We start from the raw sequence: 15,981 nt of genomic DNA, 5'->3' as shown, positions 1-15,981 counted from the left end.
AAGACATTCAAGCCTAAAATGTTCTTGTCTGAATTTTATGAATATGAAACCAGTGTAAAATTCATTATATTTGAAATGTCAGTGGAAATTCCACAACCAACTACATGTCCCACAATGCACTAAGTAACTACAATCACTTAAATACTGAAAGTGAAGTAGGACAATTGTTTATGCCGCCGTGATAAGGAACCAGTAGGTTCGAAACGCGTAGGCTTGTACTTGTGCACTGAATACATTTAAAAACCTCTAACTAACGGAGTGCTGGAATAATTCTTTTGTGTCAAATATATATATATATATATATATATATATATATAGACACTAGTCCCCGCCTCTTCCTAACAGAAAGGGTCCGACACATGCATTGGGGCTTTTCCAGGTAAATTTTATTGCTGCCAAGTTGGAAGACACACCAAATTTAAAAACACCTGGCAGACGCGTTTCGGCGTTTGCCTTATTCATTGCCAGCATTGTGTTTCTTGCGTTGATTTTGCGTGGATCATTCCCTGCTTAAAAAACTCCCATTGGAGCTTTGGTCGTTCCGATTTAGAGGCACTGCTCTTGCCACCTCTGTTGCAGTGTTTGCTGTTGCTTGCTGGTAAGTGTAGTTCCCACGCTAGCCGGTCCTCCATACTGTTCCCGTCGGTTATCACAGCGCACGTTCTCCCTCTTGCGGACTCTGGTGCAGTGACCTGGTCCAGGCATACGATAATGCCCCAGCATACGCCAGCATTTTGAGTTCGCCCGCTCTCCACCTCGGGAACCCTGGCAGCAATCATCTCCCAGAATCGTCCCAACCAACAAAGTATTGCCGCTCTCTCCCCGTTACCACGAAACAAGTCCTGGGCGGGGGGCGCCACTGTGTGCATTCAGCACGCATACCAACATATAAATATATAGCTCGAAAAATCCCAAAAATTGTACTAGTCTTGCAGGTCTAGTACCTTGAAAAATCCCCTCGACCAACTGCAACCTACTTGACCTCCGTCTCTGAAAACGGAGCAAAAGTGACAAGTTAACAAGATTTAAAGGCGTCTTTATTGGTTATTCCCTTTGTGAGCAATAAAATGCCTTTAAATCTTGTTATCTTGTCACTTTTGCTCGTTTTCAAAGACAGAGGACAAAAGTTAGTTTGTCTTCCTAATCACCAGAAAGGGCGAGTCGGACCTAAAAATAGCTCGTCCTCATCAATTCTCCCTCGCAAATGCAAGCGGGCGAGTGGATTTGTCGATCCCTGATATATATATATATATATATATATCACGCTGGTGCTGCTTTGCGGTTTTGCCAGTGAATAAGGGCGATGGACGCCCGAAACGCGTCTGGCTCATCTGTGTTGTCATGAAGTCCTTGAATAAAGGCTTGAACTCGACGCCGTGTGGCCTTTTCTTCGGAGGCAACTCTTTTTTCCATGTTTAGCGGCTTGTCTGGCACACACTGGTGTTGTGTGTGTGCCTGTTGAAAGCGTGCACTGACAACTGGTGGTGTGTGTGTGTGTGCCTGGTGAAAGTGGGCACTGACGGCTGGTGCTGTGTGCCTGGTGGAAGCTTGCACTGATGGCTGGTGGTTTGTGTCCAGTGAAAGTGTGCACTCACAGCGGGTGGTGTTCGTGTCCGGTGAAAGCGTGCACTGACGACTGATGGTGTGTGTGCCTGGTGAAAGTGTGAACGGACGGTGGGTGGTGTACCCAATTATGGTCCTGAGGAAAGTCATACTGACCCCCTGAGGCACCAAAGACATTATGGCTGAAACATAGCTACCTTTATGAAGGATGTGAGAGGTCATTAATTCCTTGCCATGCATCCACCAGTAATTTTAATCTTGGCTAAGGGCACCATTATAAGAAAAAAAGATACACTACGTTGGAGGGTAACCCAGAAGACAATTTTAATTCATTCCCTCATCGTCTCATTTGAAGTAAAGAAACACCCCCCCAAAAAAATCTCTGCTGAACTCAGGCGTGAGGCGTCGAACTACACCTGTGATGTGCTAAGTGTGTCTGTGGGACTTCCGGTGATGAAGAATGACACCAACCAGGTTGGTAAGGACCTAGGTAGCTTTCTCGCTGCTCTTTGATTAGGGGTCCAGTAATATTAGCCACTTTTTAATAACCTCAATACCCTCCTGGTGTGGGATTGAGGTGTAAAGAGAGCGGACGTCAGCTGTGCATAACCATAGTTGTTCATTGGGTTCGATCTTAATATCCTGTAGCTTGCATAGAAAATCTGTAGTGTCCCGGATACAGGATATTAAGATTGAACCCAATGAAATGTATTGGCATTTATATAGCGCACTACTTACCCGTAGGGTCCCAAGGCGCTTCGACCGCTGCGAAACCCTTCCTGGCTTCCCTGAGAGATGGTCCCTTAATGGGTATCTCCAGGGTGAGACCAGGCATCCCCGGCGGTCTGGTGGGGCCGTTAGTGAAGATGAGGCAAGCTAATGCCCAGAGTTGCCGAGTGTGATCGCTGATCAGAGTGGGCACCGAGGCGAGAAAATTATCGAGTCCGCTGACCCTGGTCCAGAAACCTGCCGCGCTGGGAATCGAACCCTGGTCCCGGGCCGTCCTCTGCTCTCGGGTCTGCCGCCTCTAACCAGTGAGCCACACTACTTCACCTATGAACAACTATGGTTATGCACGTCAGCTCTCTTTACACCTCAATCCCACACCAGGAGGGTATTGAGGCTATTGAACAAGCCATCCTTAAACTAGATGTGGAAGAACTTGCTATGTTCACCTTTTATCATAGCTATTTTAAACATGGAGAAGATTGGTTTTTGCAACTAGTGGGCACGAGCATGGGAAACAGTGCAGCTCCAGTCTACGCAAACATGTTTATGGGTGAGTTTGAGAATACCAACATCTGGACCAACCCCATTTGGAAGAATCACTTGAAAATGTACATATGTTACATTGATGATTTCTTCATCCTGTGGAAAGACACATGAGAGAACCTTGAACAAGCCTTAATCCCCTTGAATTCAGCTAACCAACAAATTCAGTTTACTTGGACAATGATTCCAAAACTATAACATTCTTGGATGTTCTCATTACCTTGAAGGATAATCAAATCACAACAGACATTTTTCGCAAACCAACTGAACGTAACAATTTGTTACATTATACAAGTTTTCACCAAACATCGTTGAAAAAACATTTACCTAAATCCCAATTATTAACCCCTTAAGTGCTGCTGACGGCCAATGGTCGTCAGCAGCGCTACCTCCCCAGTGCTGCGCACGACCATTGAACGTCCATTCAGCACTAGTTCTAATGGACAGCGCAGCACTGGGGAGAAATGTTTACACGCAGCTAAGGTGTTAATGGTTAAACGTATCACTTCTGACCCCAATGTTGTCAAGATCAGAACAGATGAAATGGTCAATTGTTTTCGAGAGAGAGGTTACCCAGAACAGATACTTAATACTGCAAAGAATCAGGTGAATGAACTTCAACGTTCGGATCTGTTACAACAACCAAGAAACAAAACGGAAAATGACAGAGTTGTCATTGTATCAAAATATTCAAATGTGAGTTTGATGTTTAAAAACATAATACTAAAACATTGGCCAATGTTACAATTGGAGTCAGACTTTAAAGACATGTTCAAACTAAAGACCTCTTTTTGCCTACACGAGAGGAAGAAATTTGGGAAAAATGTTAAAACACCCCAAGGAACTTCATTCAATTTCACGAGGTACAAGGCCATGTAACAATTGTAATAATTGTAATAACATAATCCCAAGAAACAAGGTAACACATCCCATGAAAGGATACAACATAACTTTGAATGTAACTACTACTTGTGACACCAACAATCTAATACACTTACTCAAATGCCCATGTGGCAAGGTATATATTGGGAAGACAGAACGCAAACTCAAAACCCGTCTAAACGAACATAAATCCAATATCAGGACTAAGAACCTTAGATCATCAGTAGCATGTCATTTCACTGAAATGAACCATAATATCTCACAACTCAAATTTATGGTTTTAGAAGTTGTCCAAAAAGTAGAAGGAAGAGACCACAATAAAATGCTACTCCAACGTGAAAATCATTGCATTTATAGACTTAATTCAATCAAACCACATGGACTTAATGAGCGCATTGAATTCTCATGTTACTTGTGATTTACTTACACCATGACATTTAGCTCATACCTATGGGCTCGCACGTTCTGAACTACCCCTTGAATCTGAATTCATCTATCTTATTAATTTTCCAGTTATCATATTCATTATCTTTTTCTGTATATGTACTCATGTTTTGTGTGTATTTGTCGTTTTTTTCACACACACCAGTTATTTTCATTTTACTTCGTTTCCTTAGTTCATTCTCACTCGCCAGTCAACTTTCTATACCTATGCTTTTTAGTCACGTGACCGGCATAGCTTCCGGCTTTTTCCATTAAGCCCGGATTGGTACGATAAAGTTTGACCAAACACCTACGATTTAGAGGACACAGCTGAACTTCGTTACTTTTCCAACCACGTTTAATCTCGTAAGTAAACACCAGCACTTCCCATGTGCTCAGCAGCGTTTCTCGCGCCGTCACAGTTGCATGTTTTCTGAGAAACACCACGAGTCGTTTTAAAATTTCCGACTTGTTTTCTTCCACGAACTTTGATTTTTACTCGGCTCACACAAATCTGTCTGTTCACCTAGATTCGTCTAACTGCACCAACTCGAGCCTTACCGGGTGTATACAATGCTGCCGCTTATAGCGATAAACTCCCCATTCCTTTTTTTCACTCGTTTATAACTCGGTAATTGCACAGCCTAGTTTAGTCACACCGTTCGTTTTGAATATCATCACAGGCGTTTCTATTAATTTCATTTGTGACATTATACACTTTACCTATTGTGCAATGTATGTCGTTTTGCTCTAGATGCTCCCCGATGAAGGGCAGATGCCAGAAATGCATTGGAGCTGGATTTAACAATGTATATCCATGGAATTAGATTTGAATAATGTTTTTTGCAACAAACTTTATTGACAATGGACATAAAGTGAATATAATTGACAAAAAGCAAATAAAACTCTTGAAAACTACCCATGTTTATCTTCTGATTACAAGAGGAGGATTACACCATTAATCAGAGTGCCCTAAGGGATGCCATCAGTTTTCAATTGATCGCACTTATTCACAGTTTACTTTACTCGCCCCGGGGTGGAGGGCGACACCTTAGGAGTACCTATTGAATTTGAATACCTTTGACTCAACTTTTTGAATTTCAGGCTGTGCACGGGCCAATCTAATTCTAAAGCATTGTTAGAAGTTTAAGTACCATTTTACCTTTTGCACAGAACACTGCATAGCTGTTTTTGTAAGTTATCCTTCACGAAGGCCTACACATGAGAAAAGGTTTGTTTTTCGACATCTCTAGACATACATTGTGTCCCTAGTCTGTACAGTGAGTGCTGAGCCCTCAAGGTTATCATACCATGTGAGCCTGTTTATCGGAAAATCCATGTAACACATTCTAGACACAACATTTTGGCAGCTGTGAGCCAAGTAAGATTGTGGCCCTTTATCATAGCACACTTACCATAATTTCACACACTTGGAAGATTCCAGGGATGCAGAGAGCCTTGCTGATCCAGATGTAATTTACACTTACTGAGCGGAAAGGTAATGGGTCCCCCAAAACAAGCCCAAGAGACCGTCTTTAGTTTATAATACATAGTTCCTATATAGGGAGGGTGTTAAAACTAGGTGCTATATAACCTGTTTGCACTATCATTGTAATATGATTCCTCCTTTTGTATTTTATGGAATTGTAACCATGCTGACCATATTATTCTTAATCATATGTCTGCTTATGTTGACTAAAATACTGCGCATGAGATCACATCGGTAACATACATATTTTAACCTTACCTTGTCTCTTTTTTACTCCTATTGTGGACTGGTATGAGAGTATAACAAAAGAGTGTTCTCACTTCCCACCATTCCTGAGATTGTCCTAAGTCGCATGTTCTAGGTTGTCTAATCATTTGTTACTTTGCTATAGGACGAAGAGCTAATGAGACACTGATGCTAGCTGGTTGGGGTTTTCTAGGTACTGAGGTGAGTTTCTGGTACACCACAATTCACTAATGTCCTAGGTCTCTGTGCACAGTTCTGTGTATGAGCAGAAATCCTTGCAACAACACCACTTAGGTAGCCCCACGGTACCCTCATGGTAAGGGTGCAGTGTATGTGAAAGGTAAGGCATGTGCTGGTGTGTTTGACATGTCCAGAAAGTGAAATACTGCCAATTTTGTTTTTCACTAGTGAAAAGCGATCTGTCCCATAGGACAGCATGGGAGTTACTTTGTAACATCTTACAAGTATAACTTCCAATTGGGACAACGACAAGATACAGAAATTAAGTTTAGGCTCTCTACACTTTATGTGAATTTAATAACACGACTATTAGTAAAGATGGTTTTCAAATTGTGTGTTTGAAAATTCTACTTTTAGATAGTAGACATTTTCTTGTTTAACCATTCTGTGTGCCTTTGCCTGTTTGCGGATTGACTGTCTGGTTTTGGAGTGACAGGGTCTGGGGATGTGCATTTACTGTAGTCCGCCACAGGGGGAGTTGAGGTATGCCTGACCCTGCCTTGATGAGTCAGAGTTATGCTGAATAGACCTTGGCTACAGGTAGAGTAGTGGGAGGTGTTTTCTAGGCACCTGAATAGGGCCTGTCTCCCTTGCATGATGCTGTCTCCACCCCCTGTGGTCATACTGCACCAGTGAGAACAGAACTGGTTTGGACTGGGCTCAGAGACCCTTGCACAAAGAAAAACAAAGACAAAATTTGGTATAAGTAGTGGATCTTAACCCCCAGAACTTTAGATCACTCTGGACTCAAGAGGAATCTTTGCCAAAGAGCTGGAGACATTTGAGGAGGGCTTTGCTGTATGGGGGTGACCTGCAGTTGCTGCTTCTGCCAAAGAAAGGACAAAGACTGGAGCATTGCTGAGAAACCTGCTTGAAGAAGAATCTCGAAGGGCCTGTGTGTGCTGGCCTCTTGTTCTGAAGTCTCAGGGGCACAAAGACTCCATCATTGCCAGCACCTGCAACCTGTTATCACTGAACCGATAACCTCTGATGGTGACTTCACGAACTTGCCAACTTTGCATCGTCACCGGAACTGATGCCTCACCGCCGACGCAACTGACTTCCCCTGTCCTGAAGTCGACACGTTACCTCCTCGCGGGCATGACACTTCTCCTCCCCTGTGGCAGCCAGGGAGCCAGCTTTAACCTCGGCAGCGATGCCTCACCTCCACAACGCTGTGTATCATTATAGACTTCGTTATCCAATGGTACTGTTTGTTTGGGGGGTCCGTGTGACTCTATGCTCGATGTTGCGCACTTCGGGGTCGGCGCCGTACTTTGGATTTATTGCTGTCATGATGTCGTATTAGCCCCAGGTGGAGCTATTTGTTTCCTAGAAGCTTTATTTGGGAAATAACAGTTTTGAAATGCTATTTTACTACATGTAGGTTTGACTTTTGTCTTTTTGGTCTTGTTTACTTTAGATAACGATACTTTCTTTTTCTTAACTTATGTGCTGCCCATTTGTGGTGTTATCACTGTATTACTGTGTGTTTTGAGTACAAATACTTTATACATTGCCTTTGGGGTAAGCATGTCTGCTCGTGCCAAGCTAACAAGATGTGCATTTGGGATGAGCTGTCTGCTCGTGCCAAGCTACCAAGGGGGTGAGCCGGGATTATCTAAAGTGTGTATCCTCTTTACCCTGACTAGAAGCAAGGGTTCCTGTTTGGACAAAGGTGCATACCTCTGCCAGCTAGAGACCCCCAGTTATAATAGATGGTGTCTCAGGATCAAAGAAGGGTAAGCAGCCACTACTGAAAAGAAGCATATCTATGTGGATAATCTTCTGCATAAAAACCTGCTATTTGTTAGCTAAGGAGCAGCCACCTCAAGTATTGAGGGCTCATTCTACTCTGGCCAAGTCTGCTACTAATGCACTAGCACGCGGAGTGCCTGTCTTGGATCTCTGTCAGGCTGCTATGTGGGTATCAGTACACACGTTTGTGAACCACTATTGTCATGTCAGTTAGGTCCGTCGGGTTGGGTATTTTTCCCGTTCGGGCCTGCAGGAGTTTTTGATTTCAGCCATTCCGCAGACCCAACACCTGGGGAGGGTACTACTTTGATGTCTCTTCACATGGTAGAAGTAGCCATCAGAAAAACAAGTTACTTACTTTCTGTAACACTTTTTCTGATGGACACTCTGTCTAAGAGCAGATTATTTACCAACCTCCCAACTCTCAGTTCTGTGAAATGTACTCTTTTTCTATCTAATAAGGACCCAAACAAGAAATGGGCTTGGTGTCTAAGGATGCAGACAAGCCTTATAGCAACTGATATTATTGTCCCTGAGTGGCTCTTATATACGATCCAGCACGTTACTTCCAGAGCAGAATGACGTTGATGCAGGGCTGCATGACAGCACCTAGGGGTGTGCAGGAGTATTGCTTTTGATTTTTTCGGGTCTAGACTAACTCCTGGCGGATCTGTGATTAGATAGAGTATCCACCACAAAGAGCGTTACCGAAGGTAAGTAACTTGTTCTTTTTGCTCACCCAATAAAGTGTCACCAAAATGCACACTAATTACTGAAAATTTAAGTATTAATCTTAATTTCATTTCGTTATAACAGACTCCCAGGAACATATGAAAAAGGAAATAAATGTCTGCCTAAATTCACATCAGCTCAAGAGTCTATCTCAACTGGTAAAACTTTTGTTATGGCTCGAAGATCGAGTTAAAGAATTATTTACCGAGACATTGTGCAATCCTTGCTATCACGACAACGACATGCGTTTGAAAGGAAAGGAAAAACACTCACAAGGTACTGTTATTTTATGGTCATTTGCAAAGCACGTTTCTGCCATTTGAATGGCTTACTGGCGCTTCCGGATATGTAAATAAGATCAATTTGCTTTTCTTTTTCTTGTGCATGTAGTTTTGTGTTTGATTTGCATTCTCGAACCAAATTATTGATCCTATAGTAAGTAACATTTTTCAAATGTGTTAAAAAAAAATATTAAAATTATCTGCGTTACAGCATCTATAATGTTTTGTTTCTTCATCGGTATTCTTGCTTTTGGATAACTTCTACGACGTGTAGCGTTTATTTGGTTCATCAGGCAATTTAGAAATTTAACAGTTGCGCTGTAAACAGCAAAGTTTTCGTTTGAAACACGTGATGGTTTAGGAACGTTTTGATAAAACATTGAAGAAACGAAAAGTGCTAAATAAAATAGATATGTTGCGCATGAAGGGCAAATGTGTTTTGTTCACAGCATCCATTCCCATTTCAGGGTATATACTAAAGAAAATGGGAAATGAGTCTAAGAAAATTTATATCACTATTTGTAAATACATATTTCAGATGAGTTATATAAATACGATCCAATTATGCAGAGAGACTATTCTAACTAATTCCAAACCAGTGAATGTCATTATAAATTCGGTCAAATTAAAGCACGCTCATTGAAGTCCATCGCATATTCTTAAAAGACCATGGTCTACATGTATGATCATTTCATTTTGCAAGTCTCTATTTGCGATTTTTACTGCTCACAATGAGACTCGCAAAATCAAATGTACTAATGTGTCTCAGATACATTAGCAGTTCCCATTAGGGGTGCAATGAACCAGCCTCATCAATATTGAATGAGGCTGGTTGCAATTTGCGGCCCTTTGGGAATGGGCAGTAAAACATGGATAGTGGCCTGCTGGATATAGCAGACCACTTAACGGCTGCTGCTCCGCTAAGACGGAAGAGTGGCACCCTACAGGAAGAATAAAATGATAATAACACCATGTTATTATTATTTTATTTTTAAGTACTGGCTCTGTTTAGGTGCGGGGCGGGCGGGGCTGGCTGTGCTGCCTACAGAGCAGGGGGAGGAGTGGTGAGCACTTTCTAAGTGCGCATGACGGTATGGCCGGCCGTCTTGGGCCACCCAAACTGTCATGCACACTTAGCCTTTTTCCACCCGGCTGTATTGCACAGCCAGGAAGAGAACACGCACAGGCTCCCACTCCCTGTCTGAGTGCCAATTCAGACCGATCAGACGAGTCAGGATTGGCCTAGGGGAGTCTGGGAGTCTGTGTGCTTCCTCTTTCCTGCATCGACCGTAGAGGACAGAGGAGAAGCAGCGGCCAGCAAGTAGGTGGATTTTTCTTTTTTCTCTTTTTTTAAACCCCCCCTCCCTGCTCCACCACTTCTGCCTTGTAGCAGCCACTACTGAGACCACCATGCCCGCGTTTGCTTTTGAATAATGCAACTTTAAAAACGTTTCAGTTTAATTTTTTTAGGGTAGGCAGTGGTGTGTGGAACCACTGCCTGCTCTTAAAAAAACTTTTCACTGCTAGTCACAAATGGGAAGGGGCCCCAAAGGGACACCTTCTTGTTTGCGACTAGCTTACCACCTACTTGAAGTAGGCGGTAAACAGCGATTGTTTTGCGACTGGAATACGGTCGCAAAACAATCGTACATGGCCTTGCGACTCACTATTAGGAAGAGATGCCCTTGGCATGCCCCTTCCTAATAGCGACTTGCAAAACTTATTTTGCGAGCCGGTAATAGTTTACTGACTCACAACATAGGGTTGATACATCGCATAAGCCGGTTTAGTTGTCATAAATGGCCAGATTCTCCGTTTGCACCCGCTAAAAATGGTTGTACATGTACCCCAATATTAGTACAAGGAAATGATTGTAGCACACTGATTTTCATGAATGTAAGTCATGTACATCAAAACAGTATATGTCCTATGGAGTCACTGTGTACATATGTGCCACAGGTGATCTGGAAAGAGGTATTTCAGCTGAGGCCCACTGGCCCCCACCACTCCAACATCTTGAAGAAGCAACTGCATACCTGCATGGTATTCTTTTGATCAATGAGACATATCACAGCAGGAGGCAAACCCTAGTACAGCGTAGAAACATTATTGTGAATTTGTTAGGTTCTTCAGTCCAGGCGCAATGTTATGCAATGTTGTTATGCTATGTGTATCTGTAAAGGGCACTATTACCAGTGAGGGTAGTTTGTCTCTGAGCAGGTGTGTGTGCCAATCCTTGTCTAGGTAGGTTAGTTATTTGAAAACTTAGTTATCAATAGGAAGGAAGAGGAATGGCTGTCCTATCGGTTCCCCGAAACAAGGTACAGTTTATCAAAAGGAGATAGGACACTTGTAACCACTTTTTCCAAGAGATTTGAAAAAGCCCTCATAAACGCTGCGTATCTCGAGAAGCGGTATATTTTATTCTCCGCCCCACGCAAGCGTTATGGCAACAGTCATTGGGCTTATTCAGTCAGTGTCTTGCCAGCCTCACCCGAGGCGATCTCTGGTTTTTTGTGGCAGTATCCAGAGAAAAGCGAGTTACCCCACTGAAGCTGAGTGATAAGATAAAAAGTGTGCAGGTGAATATAGGCTTTATTCAGTTCACTTGACCACTTATTAAAATTTATTAGGTATGCTCTGGGGATAGTTAGGAATCCTTAGCATAGGTCAATTAGACAGAAAAATAACGTCGACATGTTTCTGCTCTGTCGGCCCGAGGGTCTAAGAGCTTTCGTCAGGACAAATATACAAAAAACACACAAAGTGAGTAGAAAAATAGATGTCAAATTTTTGACATAAAGGGACTCTATTAATTAATAGTCTTACCCTTGAAGGTTTTCATATACCTAAGGATTTAAGAGGAAAGAGAAATCGGGGTAACTAATGACCATTTGGCAATTTCATTCTAGAATACTGGTTTAATCAAACATGCATTGTGTCGATATGCATATTGTATAATTTTTACAACCAATAGTGCAATTATAAGAAACACACAACTGAAGTGACATTCAGGTGAATTTGGGGGAAGAAACAGCGATATCACAGTAGTGCACAGTTAACTTATGGTATGATAATTCATACCTGTGGATTATGGCTTGGTTTTTGGGCGCTTCAATAGCAAGAGACAAGAAATGTAAAGTCGCTCTTGTACTTGTATAGGCATTGTACCTCGTGGAGAGGTCTTACCTTAAAAAGAAATCAACCGCATTTCAGCAGGAAGGTTCAGGCTGAAAGGACATCAAGAAACGGGGTTGTGAGGGAGCTGTGTGTTAGTAACTGACACACGGCGGTGGAGGTGGGAACACTCACCCGCTTTCGAAGCGTACTCCGCGTCTTGTGCTGGCTCTGCCTCCTGGACGCCGGGAGCACGCGTTCGATGGCGTTTTACCAGATTTAATCATGGAAAGAGAGAGCGGACATTTGTTGTTTAGCAAAACGGGGTACTTTTAGAGACAAAAAATACAGTTAGCTTCCTATGATTTTGCAATAAATGATTTTTGCGTGATGAGCATGGTTTATCTTAAATTACCAGAACTTAAAAGCGGTATTATTAAACAATCGGCAAATTGCCGAACGAGGTGGTTTTAATACCATTTGCTTCTCACTCCGATGTTAATGTGTCTCATTTATGTGTGGGGCTTGCAATTGAGTAGTTAGGGCTAAATTTACAAAGTTTACTGTGGTGCTCATAGGTTCAGCGTGCAAAGCGGACATTTGTTGTCTGGCAAAACGGGGTACTATTAGTGACAAAAAAATGCAGTCAGCTTCCTATAATTTAGCAATAAATGATTTTTGCGTGATGAGCATGGTTTATCTTAAATTACCAGAACTTAAAAACGGTATTAGTAAAAAATCGGCAAAATGCCGAACGAGGTGGTTGTCATACCATTAGCATCTCACTTCGATGTTGATGTGTCTCATTTATGTGTGGAGCTTGCAATTGAGTTGTTAGGGCTCAATTTACAAAGTTTTACTGTGATGCTCGTAGGTTCAGCGTGCAAAATGATGCCATGAGATATCATCATTCAAACCAAATTTATTGGTTTTAAGACGGTCCACCCAACGTTGTTCTTTCTCATATAGTATTTTATCTGCGTTGGGTGTAGTTTCTGATATCTTTTCTATTACTGTCCATCTCAGGTCTTCAATACTATGATTTTGTTCGATGAAGTGAGAGCAAAGCTTGGTTGTATTCTTTTTAAGGCGAATATTGCTTTTGTGTTCCCCTACGCGTAGTTTCACCTTCCTACAAGTCATCCCTATGTATTTTTTATCGCATGGGCAGGTGACCATATAGATCACATGGGATGAATTGCAGTTGCTGTGTTGTCTCTGTGTCCATTTTAGTGTAGGGGACAATTGTAAAGTTTTTGTGCTAGTGGTCGATTTGCAGGCTAGACAGGACCCGCATGGATAGTGTCCTGTAACTGGAACCATGTGGGCATTTATTGTAGGTTTTGCCATGATTGTTGTCTTCGGGCGCGTGTGTACCAACATATCCCGTAAGTTCTTTGTGCGTTTATTTGCCATCCGTGGCTTTGGCCATTTGAATTTTCCAGTATTGACAATATGCCAGTTTTTGTGGATGAGTTTGTTCACCTGGTATGAAGCTGGGCAAAAAGTGGTTACGCATGTCATCAGATCCACAGTTTCACTTTTTTCAACAGTTGTCAAGAGGTTATCTCTAGGTTGATTCGATGCTCTTTTTCTGCATTTTGCTATGGTCGATGTCTTGTACTCCCTTTGAAGCAGTCTCTTACTAAGTTCTTTTGATTGTGCCAGATAGTCCATTTTTTGGCTGCAGTTCCTTTTCAACCGTAAAAATTGGCTGTACGGTAGATTGTCCCTTAACGGTTGAGGATGGTAGCTCTTGTAGGACAATAAACTGTTCTTAGCTGTTGGTTTCCTGAATGACTTGGTTTCTATTTGCAGATCTTTTGAGTATATAGTCAGGTCTAGGAAGTCAATGCTTTCTTTATCTGCCATATATGTGAAGCGGAGCCATGGATCACGAGTATTCAGCCAATTCACAAATATTTTTAGATCTTGGGTGTTATGCCATATTAGGAGGACGTCATCAATGTAACGTTTCCAGTAGAGTATACTGGAAACGTAAGGATTGGTTTGTGTCAATACATGGTTGGTTTCGAAATTGCTCACGTAGAGTCCCGCCACCGAAGGGGCAAAGGCACTCCCCATTGAGGTTCCGTGGCTCTGCAAGAATAGCTGATCCTCAAATTCAAAATAATTTTCGGTGAGTGCCATCCGGCAACACTCTAGGACAAAGTGTCTAGGTGTCCTGAAGTTCCAATTCTCAGTGAATAGAACGTCTTCCAACATGTCTAGTGTTTCTTTTTGGGGTAGGCTTGTATATAAGGACTCAACGTCCAGTCCTACTAAGAGCATCGTAGTGGGATCAAAAGATCGGTCTTTGAGTTGATTTAGCAGATCTCTTGTGTCCTGTAGGTATGTGGGGGTTTTTTTAACCAATGGTTGGAGAAATTGATCTGCAAATTTGGAGAGAGGTTCTAAAGCTGATCAGATACCCGAAACTATCGGGCGGCCCGGGGGTGGAACTCTGTTTTTGTGGGTTTTGGGTAGCGAGTAGAAGTATGGAATTTTTGGATTCTCAGTGGTTAAAAAATCTGCTTCTTTTTTGCTTACCCATCCATTTGTTTCGGCTTCATAAACCATCATAGCTATAGTTGTTTTTAGTCTGGGTGTTGGATCAGTATTGATTTTTGTATAGAATTTTTCATCCGCAAGTAGTGTCAGGCATTGGGTCCGGTACTCTTCTTTTCCGAGGATGACCACTCCTCCACCCTTATCTGCGGGTTTGATGACTATGTCCGTATTTGTTTGAAGTTCTTCTAAAGCTTTTCTTTCCAATCGGGTCAGATTTTGATACGGTCTCTTGACACTCGTTTCCATCTCATCAATTCCTGTTAGGATGGCCTGTTCAAAGGTTAGTATTTCTACTGGTACCATGTTGGTAGGTGGTGTAAAATTAGACTTCTTGCGGAGGTTAGTGTCTCCGAGATCGGTGATTGGGGCAGACTCAGAAAAGTAAGCTTTTAATTTGAGTGAGCGACAGAATTCAGATAGTTCACATTTTAATCTGAAGAGGTCAAGATTGGGAGTAGGGACGTAACCAAGTCCCTTGTTTAGGACGTTTTCTTGTTCCTTCGATAGAATCACTGAGCTTAAATTAACTATTAGTGACTCGTTTTGCTGGTTCCTGGTTTGGATGATGTCATGCTCCTCGTTTGAACATTCGGCTGTTGGTCTTGCCATGAAATTGTTCTTCTTCTTCCTCTTTGGTTTTGGCCCCTCAATAAAAAAGGATCCTGACTCTGGTTGTTATTCCCCTGCGGTGGTATGCCCATGTAATTCTGCATTTGCTGGGATCCGTGGTTGTACGGATTCATCCATCCGGTATATGGTGGCATGTAGGGCTGGAAGAATGGCATAGGAGGGCCCATGAAGTTTTGTCTTGGCCATCTATTACCTCTTCTTTGTGGTCTAGATCGAAAGTTACCTCGGCCTTGTCTGCGGCCTGAGTCATCGGACCCTGTATCAGACCCTCCGGATGAGTCCCAAGCATCGGAATCATTATCTGTTTTTGAGTCATTCGTCTTATAATCAGTTTTGGTATAAGGGTGCATTCTTTCATGACTAAACTTTTAAGTTCTGGTAATTTAAGATAAACCATGCTCATCACGCAAAAATCATTTATTGCAAAATCATAGGAAGCTAACTGTATTTTTTGTCTCTAAAAGTACCCCGTTTTGCTAAACAACAAATGTCCGCTCTCTCTTTCCATGATTAAATCTGGTAAAACGCCATCGAACGCGTGCTCCCGGCGTCCAGGAGGCAGAGCCAGCACAAGACGCGGAGTACGCTTCGAAGCGGGTGAGTGTTCCCACCTCCACCGCCGTGTGTCAGTTACTAACACACAGCTCCCTCACAACCCCGTTTCTTGATGTCCTTTCAGCCTGAACCTTCCTGCTGAAATGCGGTTGATTTCTTTTTAAGGTAAGACCTCTCCACGAGGTACAATGCCTATACAAGTACAAGAGCGACTTTACATTT

At 42.5% G+C, this 15,981-nt stretch overlaps 1 protein-coding gene across 1 annotated transcript in view; it reads left to right on the top strand.

Annotated features, from left to right (window-relative positions):
• Positions 1 to 15,981, top strand: part of KIAA0825 (KIAA0825 ortholog) — a 2,177,598-nt gene that overhangs the window by 646,106 nt on the left and 1,515,511 nt on the right. The window contains exon 5 of the mRNA XM_086960919.1: positions 8,690 to 8,881. Coding sequence (XP_086817045.1) covers positions 8,690 to 8,881 — 192 coding nt within the window. The remainder of the gene's footprint in view (positions 1 to 8,689; positions 8,882 to 15,981) is intronic.

The sequence above is a fragment of the Lissotriton vulgaris genome, chromosome 3_1 (assembly GCF_964263255.1).
Source record: "Lissotriton vulgaris chromosome 3_1, aLisVul1.2, whole genome shotgun sequence".
Lineage (NCBI taxonomy): Eukaryota > Metazoa > Chordata > Amphibia > Caudata > Salamandridae > Lissotriton > Lissotriton vulgaris.
The sequence above is the reverse complement of the archived record's forward strand: the minus strand, read 5'-3'. Positions and strand labels throughout refer to the sequence as shown.